This window comes from Phyllobates terribilis, unplaced genomic scaffold, assembly GCF_046119375.1.
Source record: "Phyllobates terribilis strain yellow unplaced genomic scaffold, ASM4611937v1 Scaffold_2__4_contigs__length_985480577, whole genome shotgun sequence".
NCBI lineage: Eukaryota > Metazoa > Chordata > Amphibia > Anura > Dendrobatidae > Phyllobates > Phyllobates terribilis.
Genome location: NW_027362762.1, coordinates 84,908,592 through 84,925,778, shown reverse-complemented (window position 1 = coordinate 84,925,778; position 17,187 = coordinate 84,908,592). Strand labels below are relative to the sequence as shown.

Here is a 17,187-nt window from a genome sequence, read left to right as displayed (position 1 = left end):
ACTGTGTACATACATTACTGATCCTGTGCTGATCCTGAGTTACATCCTGTATTATACTCCAGAGCTGTACTCACTATTCTGCTGGTGCAGTCACTGTGTACATACATTACATTACTGATCCTGTACTGATCCGGAGTTACATCCTGTATTATACTCCAGAGCTGCACTCACTATTCAGCTGGTGCAGTCACTGTGTACATACATTACTGATCCTGTGCTGATCCTGAGTTACATCCTGTATTATACTCCAGAGCTGTACTCACTATTCTGCTGGTGCAGTCACTGTGTACATCCATTACTGATCCTGTACTGATCCTGAGTTACATCCTGTATTATACTCCAGAGCTGTACTCACTATTCTGCTGGTGCAGTCACTGTGTACATACATTACATTACTGATCCTGAGTTACATCCTGTATTATACTCCAGAGCTGCACTCACTATTCTGCTGGTGCAGTCACTATGTACATTACGTTACTGATCCTGTACTGATCCTGAGTTACCTCCTGTATTATACTCCAGAGCTGTACTCACTATTCTGCTGGTGCAGTCACTGTGTACATACATTACATTACTGATCCGGAGTTACATCTTGTATTATACTCCAGAGCTGCACTCACTAATCTGCTGGTGCAGTCACTGTGTACATACATTACTGATCCTGAGTTACATCCTGTATTATACCCCAGAGCTGCACTCACTATTCTGCTGGTGCAGTCACTGTGTACATACATTACATTACTGATCCTGTACTGATCATGAGTGACATCCTGTATTATACTTCAGAGCTGCACTCACTATTCAGCTGGTGCAGTCATGGTGCACATACAATACATTATATCTCGCTATCAGTGTAGTATTCATATTACTGATTTTTTCTGAGATCAGACAGCAGCTTTTTGGTAGATGTCCCCTTCTAGTATAGCTGAGAATTCAGTAGTCTATACTTTGCTGCATCTTTGAGGCTTTTCCTGCATCAGATGGCTATACATTAACATATGTTTCCCCTACCCCGAATGCAAATCAGCAGCAAAGACTGTGTGCAACCATCAAGCCTTCAATTTGAGATAAAAAACCTGCAGAATTATGAATTCAGCTCTGGGTGACAATGAGTGATAATTATGTTGTAAATATTTGAAAGTTATTGATAACCAGTTCACTGACATTTATGTACTAGACTATTAAAATAAATAGATGTTTTTAAGGTGCCTAATTTCCCTGTTTTTTGGAAAGTTTGGTGACATTGCAGCTAATGAATTACTTTGGTTTAGTTGTGCCTTTTTTTCTTTTGTAACTATAGTTTTGAGGAAAAAGCTCTTTAATGGAGACTAACTTGACATAAAGATTTTCTAGAGGCAGGAGATCCTCCTCCGTCCATTAGTAATCAGACCCTTAAATGCAGCCCATAATTGGATAAATCACCATTTGGCAGGCGCAGGCACAGAGTGACACCCGGCAGCGGTTAATGTGACTCACATATATACCTCTCATTAGTCAGCCGCCACCAAAAAATAATAGACTTGACATTCAGATACATTACTTATTCCGGCCAAGGAATATAATTAAGCTCTAAAATGACTCCTATGATGTCTGACCGAGTGAGAGCGATTTATAGCACAAGTATAAAGACTCGCCATTCACAGTGACACCGATTCTATCAGCATCTATTTGCATCACTCAATGTAAAATCTATTGCTCTCTGTCATCAGCCATCTCAGGCCAAGGCTTACTGTCACCTTCTTCAATGGGATGACAAAGAGGGCTCAGTCTATTGGCATGGATGACATGGTCATCTATACATTTGATTGAGTGTTGTGTAATACCACGGTTCACCAGCAGTGGCCGCTGCAGTTAAATTGCAAGACTACTTTCAGAGAAACCCGCTGATCGCCAGGATGATCAGCTGATCGCCAGGATGATCAGCTGATCGCCACTTTGTTCTTGCAGAGAGAATAATAATAATGATTTTATTTCTATAGCGCCAACATATTTTGCAGCACTTTACAATTAAGCAGACACGTGTACAGAAAATAAAGGCGTTTTTGAGTAACACATAGTTCAACAGTTACAAGAGGAGAGAGGGTCCTGATGCTCACAAGCTACAATCTATAAGGAAATGAGGGGATACAATGGGTAGAGAAGTGGTCCTGCCATCATTGTAATAAATAGGGGTTCTCAAAAAAGCTGCATGATCATCACCAGTATCTGTCTGTCTAAGTACAGTCACCAAGTGCTATTGGGTGCATGGAGGACGTGGAGACAGATGAGTAGGAGGGAGCAGATTCGGAGGAAAATTTAGAAAGAGGAAACGGAGAGTTAGGTTAGTGTAGTGAGGTGATAGGCCTGTCTAAGGAGATGTGTTTTTAAAGTTTGTAAATGAGCATCAGTCGGTGGCGCTAGTAGGTGGTCCTAAGGGTATGCAGCAAATTTTAGAACAGGAGCCACTACCTGTCCAGAAGGTATCAGAGATAGAAACCTGGATAAAAAACTAGATTAATTTGCGCTGCCCTGTGGGCCAAAGTAATTAGATCTCAGGTGTTAGCAGGTATATAAAAGCGGAAGAAAATAGAAAATGTAAAGCCTGCAAACACTCACTCACGTCCAAACAAACAAATATCACCATACCACATAAGGAATACACAATTAATGACTTTATCACATGTTCCACACCTGGTGTCATTTACTATTTAAAATGTCCATGCGATAAGGTGTACATAGGACGTACTACACGTCCCATGTTGAAACGCATAAATGAACACCTAAGGAACATTACAAACCAATTTCAAGGACACCCCCTTTCAGTTCATTATGCTGAAATACACGGAGGAAAAATTACAGGCACCAAAATAGTAGGCTTAGAGACTGTTCCAAAAAATTGGAGAAAAGGCAACTACATAAAAATGATGTCAAAAAGAGAAAGTTTCTGGATCTTTGAATTGGACACTTTGAAACCTAAGGGACTTAATGCAGAGATTGAGATCTTTGCTTTTAACGAAGACTGACTGCTGTTCCAGCCTTTTTTTTTTTTTTTTTTCTATCAATTAACCATCAAGTATAAAAAGGACCATGGGCAGAAGAACAACCATCCCTGATGAAGAAAGCCGGAGCTTTCGAAACTATTAGGAATTGGTCCTTCTGCCACACCGTCTTCCATTGAATCACGTGATCTACACGTGACTGTGACGTCACATCAGGTCCTCCTAGGTCCTGCACCAGTTCCACAATTACACGTGCGGTAAGGTACAGAGCAGTAGTCGCCGGCCGGGACTCTGCTCCTGCATCCCCCGCCCATCCTCCTCTCCAGCTACCCACCCGGGGGACTCCACCATAGGAACGGAGGTAAGAACCGCCCTTTCATCTCCGCTCAGACGGACACTCGAAGACGCAGGCTTCCACCTTCAACATCCAGAAGGTAAGCCCCAAAACCTCCTACCATCAAGCTTCATCATTATCATTCAAAAAACGCGCACTGACCACTACAGCAAAGATCTCTTCTACCAAGGAGGTAGGCTGCAAAACCTCCGACGCTCTAGCCTACCATAAACAACCAATATAGTCGGCACTCTCTTTTCCCTCCCCCAGATTTCACCCTATTTGTTCCAAGTCCCTCAGTACATTAAGTGAACTACCATTCAGTGCCATTTTTTTTTTTTTAACCTCCATTCTTATTCCCTCCTCAGATCACCTAAGTGATCCAAGCATCATCCTATTGATCATAACAGCTAATTGGACTTTGGGGGTCATACCCACCCCCCCCCCCCTCCCAGCCAGAACATCGGTCCTTTTACCACCTAGGAGCGTGCCCCTATTTTTCGGACCACACACGTTCCCCATTCAAGCAAGTAATAACCTCTACCTCCATCATTTAGAATCAACAATCAACCTCATCCCTATTTTCACCTTGTATTCTCCCATCTACACAGGTCTCCAAAGAACCTTTTAACATCTATTAGTGGGCTCACTCTTCATCCTACCTAACAAGGCTCACATCCATCTTTACTGGTAACTACCATTTACACTTCACTTATTTGTTTGCTAGCATTATACTGATTTTTCTTGTTTATACCTTTCACAGTGTCTTCACAAGGCCTCCCGCCACTTGAGTACTTACACCAAACCTAGTACCTTAGGTAACTACCATTCATCTCTATTCAGCTATTACATCAGTTACCTTCCCTATATTAATTTCCCCCTCCTCCGTTTTTTCTAGACCCAGCAACTGGACTGTCACCCATACTTTGGCCCCAGCTTCCTACTATTATACAAGCGGACTCTTACGAACTGCTAACCAGCTGACTAACCAGGATCTGACAAGGACTTCACTTGCACCTTTCATTCCACGCCGATACCCACCATTTATCTCAATCATTGTCATTACCTCTAGCCATTTTAATATTTTATATTCGTTGTACTTTTAAATTTCTATATTAAATTGTCATTGTCCTTTTAAACTTTACCATTAAATTGTTATTTTAATTTACCAATCTATTTAGGTTGTTATTCAGCCGCTTTTATATACCTGCTAACACCTGAGATCTAATTACTTTGGCCCACAGGGCAACGCAAATTAATCTAGTTTTTTTATCTTGTTTTTAAAGTTTGCTTAATAATGTGGGGGCTAGGTATTAGTTGGATTGTCCGGGGTAGTGAATTCCAGAAAACTGGCGCAGCACAAGAGAAGTCTTCGAAAAGAAAGTGGGAGGTTCGGATTATGGAGGATGTTGGTCAGTTGCAGAACACAGGGCACGGGTAAAGTGATAGACAGAGATGAGGGAGGAGATGTAGGGTGGTGCAAAACTGTGGAGAGCTTTGTGGGTTAGAGAGATAAGCTTTAATTGTACTCTGTAGCAGATGGGTAACCAGTGCAATGAGTGGCACAAGGTGGAGGAATCAGTGTAGTGGCTGGACAGAAATACGACCCTGGCTACCACATTCAGGACAAATTGGAGAGGAGAAAGTTTGGTAAGAGGAAGACCGATCAGTAGAGAGTAGTAGTAATACAAATAATAATGAATAAGAGCAAAAGGAAGAGTTTTTCCAATTTCAAAGGTGAGAAAAGGTCGGATTCTAGAGATATTTTTTAGACGCAGGTGACATGAGCGTTGGATATAAGGAATAAAGGAAAGTTCTCCCAAGACAGTGAGCGCGCTGCTTGTAAGGTATGGTTGAACCACTCAAGGCAATTGCAATATTGGGTCCTGTTTTTTTTTTCTGCACAAAATGCAGCGTCTTGTATCCCAGCAAAATGAACAAGGTTTCTGAAATCTCAAGCACATACTGCTTTTTTTTTTCTTTGCAGTTTTAAAGCAGTTTCAAACCTTTAGGTGTGTTTGTAGCAGGGCCATGGAGTCGGTAAGCCAAACTTCTGACTCCTCAATTTCCGACTCCCTCATACATGGCTGATGTTTAAGTGATAAATTTAGTGTAGCACAGATTCATCTCAGCTAAAAGTCTAGACCCTTAGATCAGGAATAGGACATACATTTATAGGACATTTCATAACTTTCCCAAATTCTTATGAAAAAATAGTCCCCACAAACTACATTGAACTACTGTACCCAATTCATTATATATTTAAGGAGTTGGAATCGGTCCATTTTATACCGACTCCACCTAGATGGACACTGACTCCGACTCCACAGCCTGGTTTGTGGGGTTTTCAACAATTTAAATATGCAAATTGTCTCTTCAGAGTGGAAGAGTACTTGGACTCTAGTGCCACCTATTGGAAAGTAGCTTTCCTACAAGTCAATATTGACCCTTTAACGAGCCTTACCATATGACTTAGGATAAAAGTCAAATCAGAATCTTAATTTGCAGACACGGTGTTTGGGGGATGCCGCTACTCCTCAGTGCAAAGTATGAGATCTGATTTGGCTAGGTGAGAAGCTTAAGACTGGGATCTAAGGGATAACGTTTCTCCTTGTGGAGAGTGACAAGCCAGGCCTGGCATGTCAGAATGAGGAGACTTATAGGCCATGCAATGCTCCTCTGGGAAATTAAATATACAAATTGTCTCTTCAGAGAGGAAGAGGGCTAGAACTCTAGCACCACCTATTGGAAGCAGCAATCCTAAAAGTCAATATTGACCCTTTCATACTTAACCCTCCGTCACATACAATAGGCCTGACAGGCACATCTCTTTTACTTTCATTTCTCCTTCCTCACCAGATTGTGAGGAAATCCCCTCCCTCCAGGTAGTCTCCTGTCTCTAGCAGCTCTGTGAAACCTCATACCACAGTTGGATTGCAGAGCTTCAGGAGGACAGATATAACTGCGCTAATCTCTCAGGCTCATTGTATGTGAACACGTCACACTCAATAAGGTTGGTATTTTATGTTTTTATTCATCACAATTGTTTATTTAGCTTGTTTTATGAATGTATAGCACAAAGTGTGAGGATATTTCATAGAAATAAGGCAGATTAAAAAAGAAAGTGTGCTGCTCAGGCACATACAGTAGTTCCCTAACACATATTCCTTCTCTTGCTTCAGATTATCTGCTGAAATGGAGAGGAAAATGTACAAATTATCAAAAAAACTTGATGTTGAGGAAGTAACAAACATGCTGTTAGATGATGCAGACCCCACACTGAATGAGGATTTAGGAGAGGAAAGTGAGATTGATTCTCATGATGAGGTGGAAGTATGTGAAGTGGATTCTGAAACAGAGCAAGATGGTGACAGTGATGAGGATGAAGATGTAGAATCTTATTATATGGGAAAAGATAAAAAAAAAAACAATGGAACAAGAAGCCACTCCAGAAAAAACGTAGGGAACCTCAAAACATTATTACTCACCTTCCTGCAGTTATAGGAACTGCAAGTAATGCAAAAACTGCAGTTGAATGCTGGAATAGTTTATTCACAGATGACATTCTGGACTCTATTGTCACATATACCAACCAATATATAGACATTATAAAGGACAAGTTCATCTGCAACAGAACCATCAAGGCCACAGATGAAATAGAACTGCGTGCTTTTTTTGGATTATTATACCTTGCAGGAGCTTATAGGGCAAATAGACAAAGTTTGGAGGAACTTTGGAGTAAAGATGGGGATGGAGTTGAAAAATTTGGCCTTGTTATGTCCATAAACAGATTCAAGCTTGTAATTCGTTGCCTTCGGTTTGACGACAGAACTACCCGAACCGAACGTAAAACACATGACCGACTTGCTCCAATTCATGATATATTCCAAAAATTTGTTGAAAACTGTAAAAAAAAGCTATTGCCCAGGGGAGAATCTCACTATTGACGAAATGCTCCCTGGTTTTCGTGGTAAATGTGCCTTTCGTCAATATATTCCATCAAAGCCTAACAAATATGGAATAAAAATGTATGCCCTTGTTGATGCCAGTAAGACCTACACTTACAACCTGGAAGTTTATGCAGGAAAACAACCAGAAGGTCCTTACTGTGTCAGCAACAAACCCAGTGATGCTGTAAAAAGACTGGCTGAGCCCTTATTTGGATCGGGTCGCAATATAACAGCTGACAATTGGTTTTCAAATTGTGATCTGATTGATTATCTGAAAATGCAGAAGCTTTCATATGTCGGAACTGTAAGAAAAAAATAAAAAAGAATTGCCTACACAGTTTGTAAGTGTGAAAGGGAGACAACAGTACAGCAGTATGTTTGCATTCCATAATGGAAAGGTTTTGGTTTCCTATGTACCACAAGCAAAAAAAAATGTACTTCTTCTATCAACACTTCATGATGATGATGCCATCGATCCTGGGACTGAGGCACAAAAAAACCTGGAGATAATTACATTTTATAATGCAACCAAAGGGGGTGTTGATACAGCTGATCAGATGTGCTCAACTTTCAATGTCAGCAGAAGCACCAAACGCTGGCCAATGGTCATATTTTTTGCTATGTTGAATTTGGGTGATATAAATTCACAAGTCATTTACCTTGAAAACAAGCTTGAACCACTCCGTAGACGATTCTATCTGAAAAAATTGGCCCATGAACTAGTGCTTGGAGAGCTACGCAGAAGTATGAAAACAATCGGTATCCCCTCTCGCCTTCAAGTTCAGCTCAAAAGATTCCGCCCAGAAGATGATAGTGAAAATTCACCACCTGCACCACCTCCCAAAAGAAGGAGATGCACCACGGAAAGCGGAATCAGAAGGCTTTCTAATTATGAATGTCACAAATGTCATAATGCAATCTGCCTGACACATGCAAAAATGATGTGTAATTCTTGCTCTTTGCTCTGCAAGTGTAATTTTTCTGGGGAAACTTCAGGATCTAATTCTGATTGAATATGTGTTTAATAGTACTTAAGGTACCTTAAAATTAAGTTTGTTTCCATAAATTTTCTTTGTAGAGTTTTTTGACAGAGTCAAACTGGGGACTGGGAGTTTTGAAATGTTTGTATTTCAGAGTTATTAGTTTTATGCTAAGTAAATGGGTTTTTTTGCACCTGATTATGTGTAGTCTCTTTTATTACATCCCTATGAAGGTCACTGATCACTTTTAGAGCACTGAAATTGCAAACATTAGATATTATAGGTATTTTTCTAGCCTGCGCCTGACAGTCACATTGTATGTGAACTCGTTAGAACCGATATTGTATGTGACGGAGGGTTAATTTCCCAGAAGAGCATGTATGGCATATAAGTCTCCTCACTCTGACATGCTAGGCCTGGCTTGTCACTCTGCACAAAGAGAAATGTTACTCCCTATATCCCCATCCATTTAAATGAAAAAAAAATGCATCAAAAGCAAGCATATTTTATGCACAATTTTTCCTGACAGCACTCCAATATTTGCAGCAGAATTTTCACATATCTTTTGAGTGCAAATCTATAAATGCTGTTAACAGAGCAGAGACCCAAATTGCCATGTAAAAGCCTCATACTGATCGGCACTGTGTTCCTGACAAATGATTGACACAGTGCCGAGAGCGGAGAAGGGGAACAGCTTGCTGATAGTCATGACAAAGCAATATTCATCATCTTAGTCAATGGCACTAATTAGATTTAAAAACAAAAAAAAACAGATCTAAGTTGATTTAAAAAAAAAAAAAAGAGGATTATCGTCCCGGCACTTACTTGCTATAGCTAAAATTCACAGATTGATCACTGATGACCTCAAACTGGACCGGCCGGTCTCCCATGCAGTACTTCCTGAGCAGCTCCATACACGTGTGTAGAGTTTTTCGGGAAGGTTTGTTATCGTGGAAAAGATCTCCCCCGAGCAGCAAAAAATCCACCTGCAGAGAAAATAAGAATATAAGACTATATCGTGCTGATCCCACCAAAGAATCACATCTGATGAGCCTAAAATGTGGATGAGACCCCTCCTACAGAGCAGATTTACAGAGAGGCAGGGGGATTTTACCAAGGAAATTATTGCTATGGCTTTACTGCTCATAGAACAACAATATAACTAATGCCCGTATTGTAGTAATCAGACGTGTCCGCATTATGAAAATGGGTTTTGAAGTCACAAGCCAAATAATCTGGAAGTGCACTGGGTTGTGTATAAGGGCTCTGAATACATCAACCTACCCCCAATGCACTTCCAGGCTAATTTGCATCTGGCTTTAAAGCTTGATTTCTCAGTGCTGGGACATCAGATTACTACAACAAAGAGATTATTACAAATGCTGCTCTACGACCTATCACTGGTTTCATTAGTGAAAGCAGCATGACAAGTTCCATTAAATTCAAAGTGTCATCAGAAGATGGCCTATTGTTTAACTCATGGAGGACTATGGGGAGTGCATTATACTATGTTGCTGACTATGGGGTGCATTATATTTTATGGATGACTATGGGGTGCATTATATTTTATGGATGACTACGGGGGTGCATTATATTTCATGGATAACTATGGGGGTGCATTATATTTCTTGGATCACTATGGGGGTGCATTATACTTTATGGATGACTATGGGGGTGTATTATGCTTTATGGATGACAATGGGGTACATTATATTTTATGGATGACAATGGGGGTGCATTATACTTTATGGATGACTGGGGTACATTATATTTCTTGGATGACTATGGGGGGTGCATTATACTTTATCGATGACTATGGGGGTGCATTATACTTTATGGATGAATATGTCGGTGCATTATACTTTATGGATGACTATGGGGTTGCATTATACTTTATGGATGATTATGGAGGTGCATTAAACTTTATGGATGACTATGGGGGTGCATTATACGTTGTGGATGACTATGGGGTGCATTATATTTTATGGATGACTATGGGGGTGCATTATATTTTATGGATGACTATGGAGGTGCATTATATTTCTTGGATGACTATGGGGGATGCATTATACTTTATGGAGGACTGTGGACTGTGCAGTGTATTATATGGAGGACTATGGAATGCATTATACTATATGAAGGACAATGGGGAGTGCATTATACTACGTGGAGGACTATGGGCTGTGCATTATACTATGTGGAGGACTATGGGGTGCATTATACTTTATGGATTACTATTGAGGTGCATTATACTTTATGGATGACTATTGAGGTGCATTATACCTTATGAAGGACTATGGGCTGTGCAGTATATTATATGGAGGACTATGGGATTCATTATACTATATGGAGGACTATGGGAGGTGTATTATACTTCTTCTATGGAGCCCCATGACTTCTATGCACAACCCTGGTGAGTATAATAGTTTATTTTATTTTATACATTAAAGAACAGCGGCAGAACGGGGGACATATATCAAGCCATATAGCAGGATGAGGCCAGGACGAGGGACATATATACCAGGATGGGGGGGCGCATATACATTATTCAGGATTAGGGGGGTCAGGATTGGGGAGGGGCCCATCAGACTCTAGTTACGCCACTGGAGGCAGCGGTGGGTCAATAAAAAGCTCTTGTTAGGTACGGCACTCCATAGTAATACATGGTGGTGTTTGGGGGGTCCTGGGCAAGCTGGCAGGTTTCCTTTAAAGTAAGAAAAAAGTTACTTTATACCGAGGCCACGAAAGGCAATGGAAAAAGAACACAGCAAAATCTCATCATCTAATACATAAAAGTGTGAAAACCTACTAGATGGAAACCTCAAGCTGACAGTTTTCCTGCCAGAATCCAGCGCGTTAAATTACACACACACCGCAAGAGGTTCTTAGATGAAATATTAATGCGCACGGCTTTTTAGAAAGTCACAGACGGTCCTCAGATTGCAAAAAAACCTTTGTGAATAGGTAACTAATGTGAGAGGAATAAGAAAGAAAAAACTAATAAGCAATATTCTCACAATGCAATACAAACAAGCCTCGTCTATTCATCCTCTCGTCTTGTGCTCTGGGAAGAAAGTGGCAATAATTACAGGATGGAAAATACTTATTTATCTTCAAGTCCCATGAAATTTCTGACTACTCACAGCAAGTAAGATGTGTGAGCAGCGCAGCTAAAAACGCAATTAAACGAGAGTGAAAAAAAAAGAAAAGGAAATGGGTTTTTGCTTTTTACTTTGGGGATGAAATAGACAATCTAGGGAAACGAACAAAGAGAAGAAAGCGTCCATTGCGCGGGCCGTCTATATGGCGCCTGTAAGCTTATATTAGTGTTTATATCCTGCATCACCATTTGTCTTTTTACTCCTCTAAAATCAGGTTTGCCTCGCTCGTCTCTGAGCGTAATTGAGTTGTCAACAGCTGCGTACATGGCTCCAATCTGGGCAACAAGACGAGGACGTCGTAGCTGTAGAGGACGGAGTTTTGTTTCTTGTAGGTTGCTAAATAAGAAGTTTTCCAAAATCTAATTACAGGGAATCTGTCACCCCCTGGGTGATATCAGACCTCTACTATGTGCATACAGGGTATAGAAAAGTAATACTATACATACCTGTATGGCCCATAGCAGAGGTCTGATTGCAGAGAAATCTGGTTTTATAAAGTCTGTTTTCCAGAGGCTTGGCATTCAGGGGACACCAAGCAAACCCCTCCTATCTGCTTACTATTCCCCTAAATCGCCACCTCACCTCTGTGCTAAATTACCATATTCCCCCCTCCCCTGTGACAGGTTCTGTGACGTGCCCTGCTCTGCCTCCCCTCCCCTCCCATGGAGCGCGCTTTGTTTCCCTCCGGCCCCGTTTGGCTGCGTACTGCGCCACAGCCTTGTATTGCGCAAGCGACGGTGAGTCACTGAGACTTCCGCTCCGCTGGCAGGACGCAGCTAAACAGGGCCGGAGGGAAACAAAGCGCGCTCCATGGGAGTGGCGCTTTACACATGAGGGCCCTGTGACGTGCAGGGGAGGGGGGGGAATATGGTCATTTAGCACAGAGGCGGCGATTTAGGGGAATAGTAAGCAGATAGGAGGGGTTTGCTTGGTGCCCCCGGAACGCCAAGCCTCTGGAAAACAGATTTTATAAAAGCAGATTTCTCTGTAATCAGACCTCTACTATGGGCCATATTGGTAAGTATAGATTTACTTTTCTATCACCTGTATGCCCATAGTAGAGGTCTGATATCTCCCAGGGGGTGACAGATTCCCTTTAATGTGACTAGATGACATGGATGTTATGAAGACGCTTCTCCTTGTTAGCTCAGAGCATAGCAATCGTGGGGTCGGCGCAGGGGCTCAGAATGCCGCCCCACCTCCCTCTAACATCCCAAAATGTAACATGACATAACACAGAGATAACACTCTGAGCACAGATAATGAAGATGTTACCTGCAGTCCAGAAATATTTGGATGGTGACACAAGTTTTGGAAATTTAGCTATTTACCAAAACATATTCAAAATTCAGTTATATAATCAATATGGGCTTAAAGTGCCGACTCTCAGCTTTACTTTGAGGGTATTCAAATCCTAATTGGAGCAAGGGTTTAGGAATTACAGTTCTTTAATATGTAGCTGCCTCTTTTTCAAGGAACCAAAAGTAATTGGACAGATATCAAAAAAGCCTTTAACAGTTTGCATGGGCTTTTCTTTCGTTAATCCACCATCAATTAAGCAGGTAAAAGGTCTGGAGCTTATTCTAGGTGTGGCATTTGTGTTTGGAAGCTGTTGCTGTGAACCCATAACATTCGGTCAAAGGAGCTCTCAATGGAAGAGAAACAGGCCATCTTTAGGCTGATAAAAAAAGAAGAAATCCATCCAGAGAGAAAGCAAAAATGTCAAGAGTGGCCAAATCAACAATTTGGTACTTTCTGCAAAAAAAAAAAAAAGAGCGCACTGGTGAGCTTGGGAACTCAAAAAGGCCTGGATGTCCACGAAAGACAACAGTGGTGGATATTCACAGAATCCTTTGCATGGTGAAGAAAATCTCCTTCACAACATCCACCCAAGTGAAGAACAATCTCCAGGAAGTCGGTGTTTCAGGATTTAAGTTTACCATAAAGAGAAGACTTCACAAGAGCAAATACAGAAGGATCACCACAAGGTGCAAACCATTAATCAGCCTTAAAAATAGAAAGGCCAGATTAGACTTTGCCAAAAAACATCTATACAGGGTGGGCCATTTATATGGATACACCTAAATTAAATGGGTATGGTTGGTGATGTCAACTTACTGTTTGTGGCACATTAGTATATGGGAGGGGGAAAACCTTTCCACATGGGTGGTGACCATGGTGGCCATTTTGAATCCAACTTTATTTTTTTCATTGGAAGGTCATGTGACACATCAAACCTATTGAGAATTTCATAAGAAAAACAATGGTGTGCTTGGTTTTAACGTAACTTTATTCTTTCATGAGTTTTTTACAAGTTTATGACCACTTATAAAATGTGTTCAAAGTGCTGCCCATTGTGTTGGATTGTCAATGCAACCCTCTTCTCCCACTCTTGACACACTGATAGCAACACTGCAGAAGAAATGCTAGCACAGGCTTCCAGTATCCGTTGTTTCAGATGCTGCACATCTCGTATCTTCACAGCATAGACAATAGCCTTCAGATGACCCCAAAGATAAAAGTCTAAGGGGGACAGATCGGAAGACCTTGGTGGCCATTCAACTGGCCCACGACGACCAATCCACTTTCCAGGAAACTGTTCATGTAGGAATGCTCGGACCTGACACCCATAATGTGGTGGTGCACCATCTTGTTGGAAAAACTCAGGCAACGTGCCATCTTCAGTGCATAAAGAGGGCTACACATCATCATGCAGCAATTTCAGATATCCAGTGGCATTGAGGTTTCCATTGATGAAGAATGGCCCCACTATCTTTGTACCCCATATACCGCACCATACCATCAAGATACGAGATGTGCAGCATCTGAAACAACGGATACTGGAAGCCTGTACTAGCATTTCTTCTGCGGTGTTGCTATCAGTGTGTCAAGAGTGGGAGAAGAGGGTTGCATTGACAATCCAACACTTTGAACACATTTTATAAGTGGTCATAAACTTGTAATAAATTCATGAAAGAATAAAGTTACGTTAAAACCAAGCACACCGTTGTTTTTCTTATGAAATTCTCAATAAGTTTGATGTGTCACATGACCCTCATCCCATTGAAAAAAATAAAGTTGGATCCAAAATGGCCGACTTCAAATTGGCCGCCATGGTCACAACCCATCTGGAAAAGTTTTCCCCCTCCCATATACTACTGTGCCACAAACCGGAAGTTGATATCACCAACCATTCCCATTTAATTTAGGTGTATCCATATAAATGGCCCACCCTGTAGAAGCTGCCCAGTTCTGGAAAAGCATTTCTTGGACAGATGAAACTAAGATCAACTGTACCAGAATGATGAGAAGAAGAAAGTATGGAGAAGGCTTGGAACGATTCATGATCCAAAGCACACCACACCCTCTGTAAAACATGGTGGAGGCAGTGTGATAGCATGTGCATGCACGGCTCCCAATGGCACTGGGTCACTAGTGTTTATTGATGATGTGACAGAAGCAGCCGGATGAATTCTGTGTGTACAGGGCAATACTTTCTGCTCAGATTCAACCAAATGCAGCAAAGTTGATTAGATAGCGCTTAGCAGCACAGATGACAATAACCCAAGACATACTGTCAAAGCAATCCAGGAGTTTTATAACCCCTTCATGACATATGATATACATTTATGTCATATGTCATGTCCCTGCCTTTGATGCAAGCTTGCACGCTGAGCCCACATCTTTCCCGGCACATGACAGCTGATTTAATCAGTCATCATGTACCTTCAACAGCCACAGGTGGAGCAGTGCTCCACCTGTGACTGCTAACCTGTTAAATCCCGCTGTCAATCTCTGACAGCAGCATTTAACATGCGACGGCAGTAAGTGGGTCATTCCACGCTCCTGTCTGTGCGCCCGTGACATGATCGCGGAGTGCTGATGACCCCTGTTGCTTGTCATTATGTCTTTAGGCCGATCATAATGTCAATATGAGCCTGTTTAAATCACCTCCTTTTGCCCCATTGAAAATAAAACAATTAGCAAAAAATAAAAAATACACATTTGCTATCGCTGAGCTCAGAAAAGTCTGATCTATTAAAATCTAAAATAAATTCATCTGATTGGTAAATGGCGTAAAGAAAAAAAAAACAAAACGGCAGAATTATGTTTATTTTGGCCGCCGCAACATTGCAATAAAATGCAATAAGAGGAGATCAAAATGTTTTGTGTACCCCGGAATAGTATCAATAAAAATGTCAGCTCAGGGTACAAAAAAATAAGCCCTCACCCAGTCCCAGATCCTGAAAAATGAAAATGTTCTGGGTCTTGGAAAATGGCAACAAAAGAAAAAAAACTCTTTCACATTTTTAAGGTTTTTTCACTAGTAAAAAAAAAAAACGATACATGTTTGGTATCTGCTTAATCGCACTGACTTGGAGTCATACCGTCAGGTCAGTTTTACCATAACTTGGGGTTATTTACTGTGGAAAAAAGAAGGCTTAGGGGGGATCTTATTACTAGGTACAAGTATATGAGGGGACAGTACAAAGACCTTTCTACTGATCTTTTTACTCTGAGGCCTGAGACGGGGACAAGGGGGCATCTTCTACATCTGGAGGAAAGAAGGTTTAATCATAATCACAGACGCGGATTCTTTACTGTAAGAGCAGTGAGACTATGGAGCTCTCTGCCGCATGATGTTGTAATGAGTGATTCACTATTAAAATTTAAGAAGGGCATGGATGCCTTTCTTGAAAAGTATAATATTACTGGTTATATATACTAGATTCCTTGATAGGGCGTTGATCCAGGGAACAAGTCTGATTGCCGTATGTGGAGTCGGGAAGGAATTTTTTTCCCCAATGTGGAGCTTAGTGTTTGCCACATGTTTTTTTTTTGCCTTCCTCTGGATCAACATGTTAGGCAATGGGCTGAACTAGATGGACTTACTCTTCCTTCAACCTAAAAAACTATAAAACTATAGGATGAACATGGTAAATAAAATAAAAAAAACAATTGTGGAATTGCACATTTTTTTGCAAGTTCTTCGCACTTGGAATTTTTTTCCCCGTTTTCCAGTACACTATATTGTAAAATCAATGGTGTAATTCAAAGGTACAACTCGTCCTGCAAAAAACAAGCTCTGACACGGTCATATTGATGGAAAAATAAGTTATAGCTCTGAAAAAAGGGGAGGAAAAAAAACAAAAACGAAAAAACAGAAAATCGCCCGGGGGTGAAGGTAAAGAAGTGGAATATTCTTACAATGGCCGTGTCATCACCAGATCTCAGCCCCATTGAGCAGCATTTCACATAAGACAAAACATAAGGCAAAAAGAGCCACAAAGAAAGCAACAACTGAATTCACTGCAGGAAAGGCGGTAAAGCCTCACATAGGAGGAAACCCAGCGATAGTGATGTCCACGGTTTCCAGAATTCAGGCAGTCATTGCTGCAAAGGATTTATTCATTTATTTTACTCACTTATATAGCGCCATTAATTCCACAGAATTTCACAGACATTATGGGCACTGTCCCCATTGGGGCTCACAATCTACATTCCCTATCAGTATGTCTTTGGAGTGTGGGAGGAAACCAGAGAACCCGAGGGAAACCCACGCAAACACGGGGAGAACATACAAACTCCTTGCAGATGTTGTCCTTGGTGGGATTTGAACCCAGGACACTCTACAAAGTATTAAAAATGTACATATATTTATGGTAAAGTTAATTTATCCAATTAATGTTGAGCCCCTGAAATCAGGAAAATAGTTGAAATTCCCAAATGTTTCAAAAGATATTTTTGTTCACCTCCTTTAATTAAACCTGAAAGTCTACACTT

At 41.0% G+C, this 17,187-nt stretch overlaps 1 protein-coding gene across 1 annotated transcript in view; it reads right to left on the bottom strand.

Moving 5' to 3' along the window:
- Positions 1 to 17,187, bottom strand: part of MRE11 (MRE11 homolog, double strand break repair nuclease) — a 242,404-nt gene that overhangs the window by 200,186 nt on the left and 25,031 nt on the right. The window contains exon 4 of the mRNA XM_073662176.1: positions 9,068 to 9,228. Within this exon, the coding sequence (XP_073518277.1) occupies positions 9,068 to 9,228 (161 nt within the window). The remainder of the gene's footprint in view (positions 1 to 9,067; positions 9,229 to 17,187) is intronic.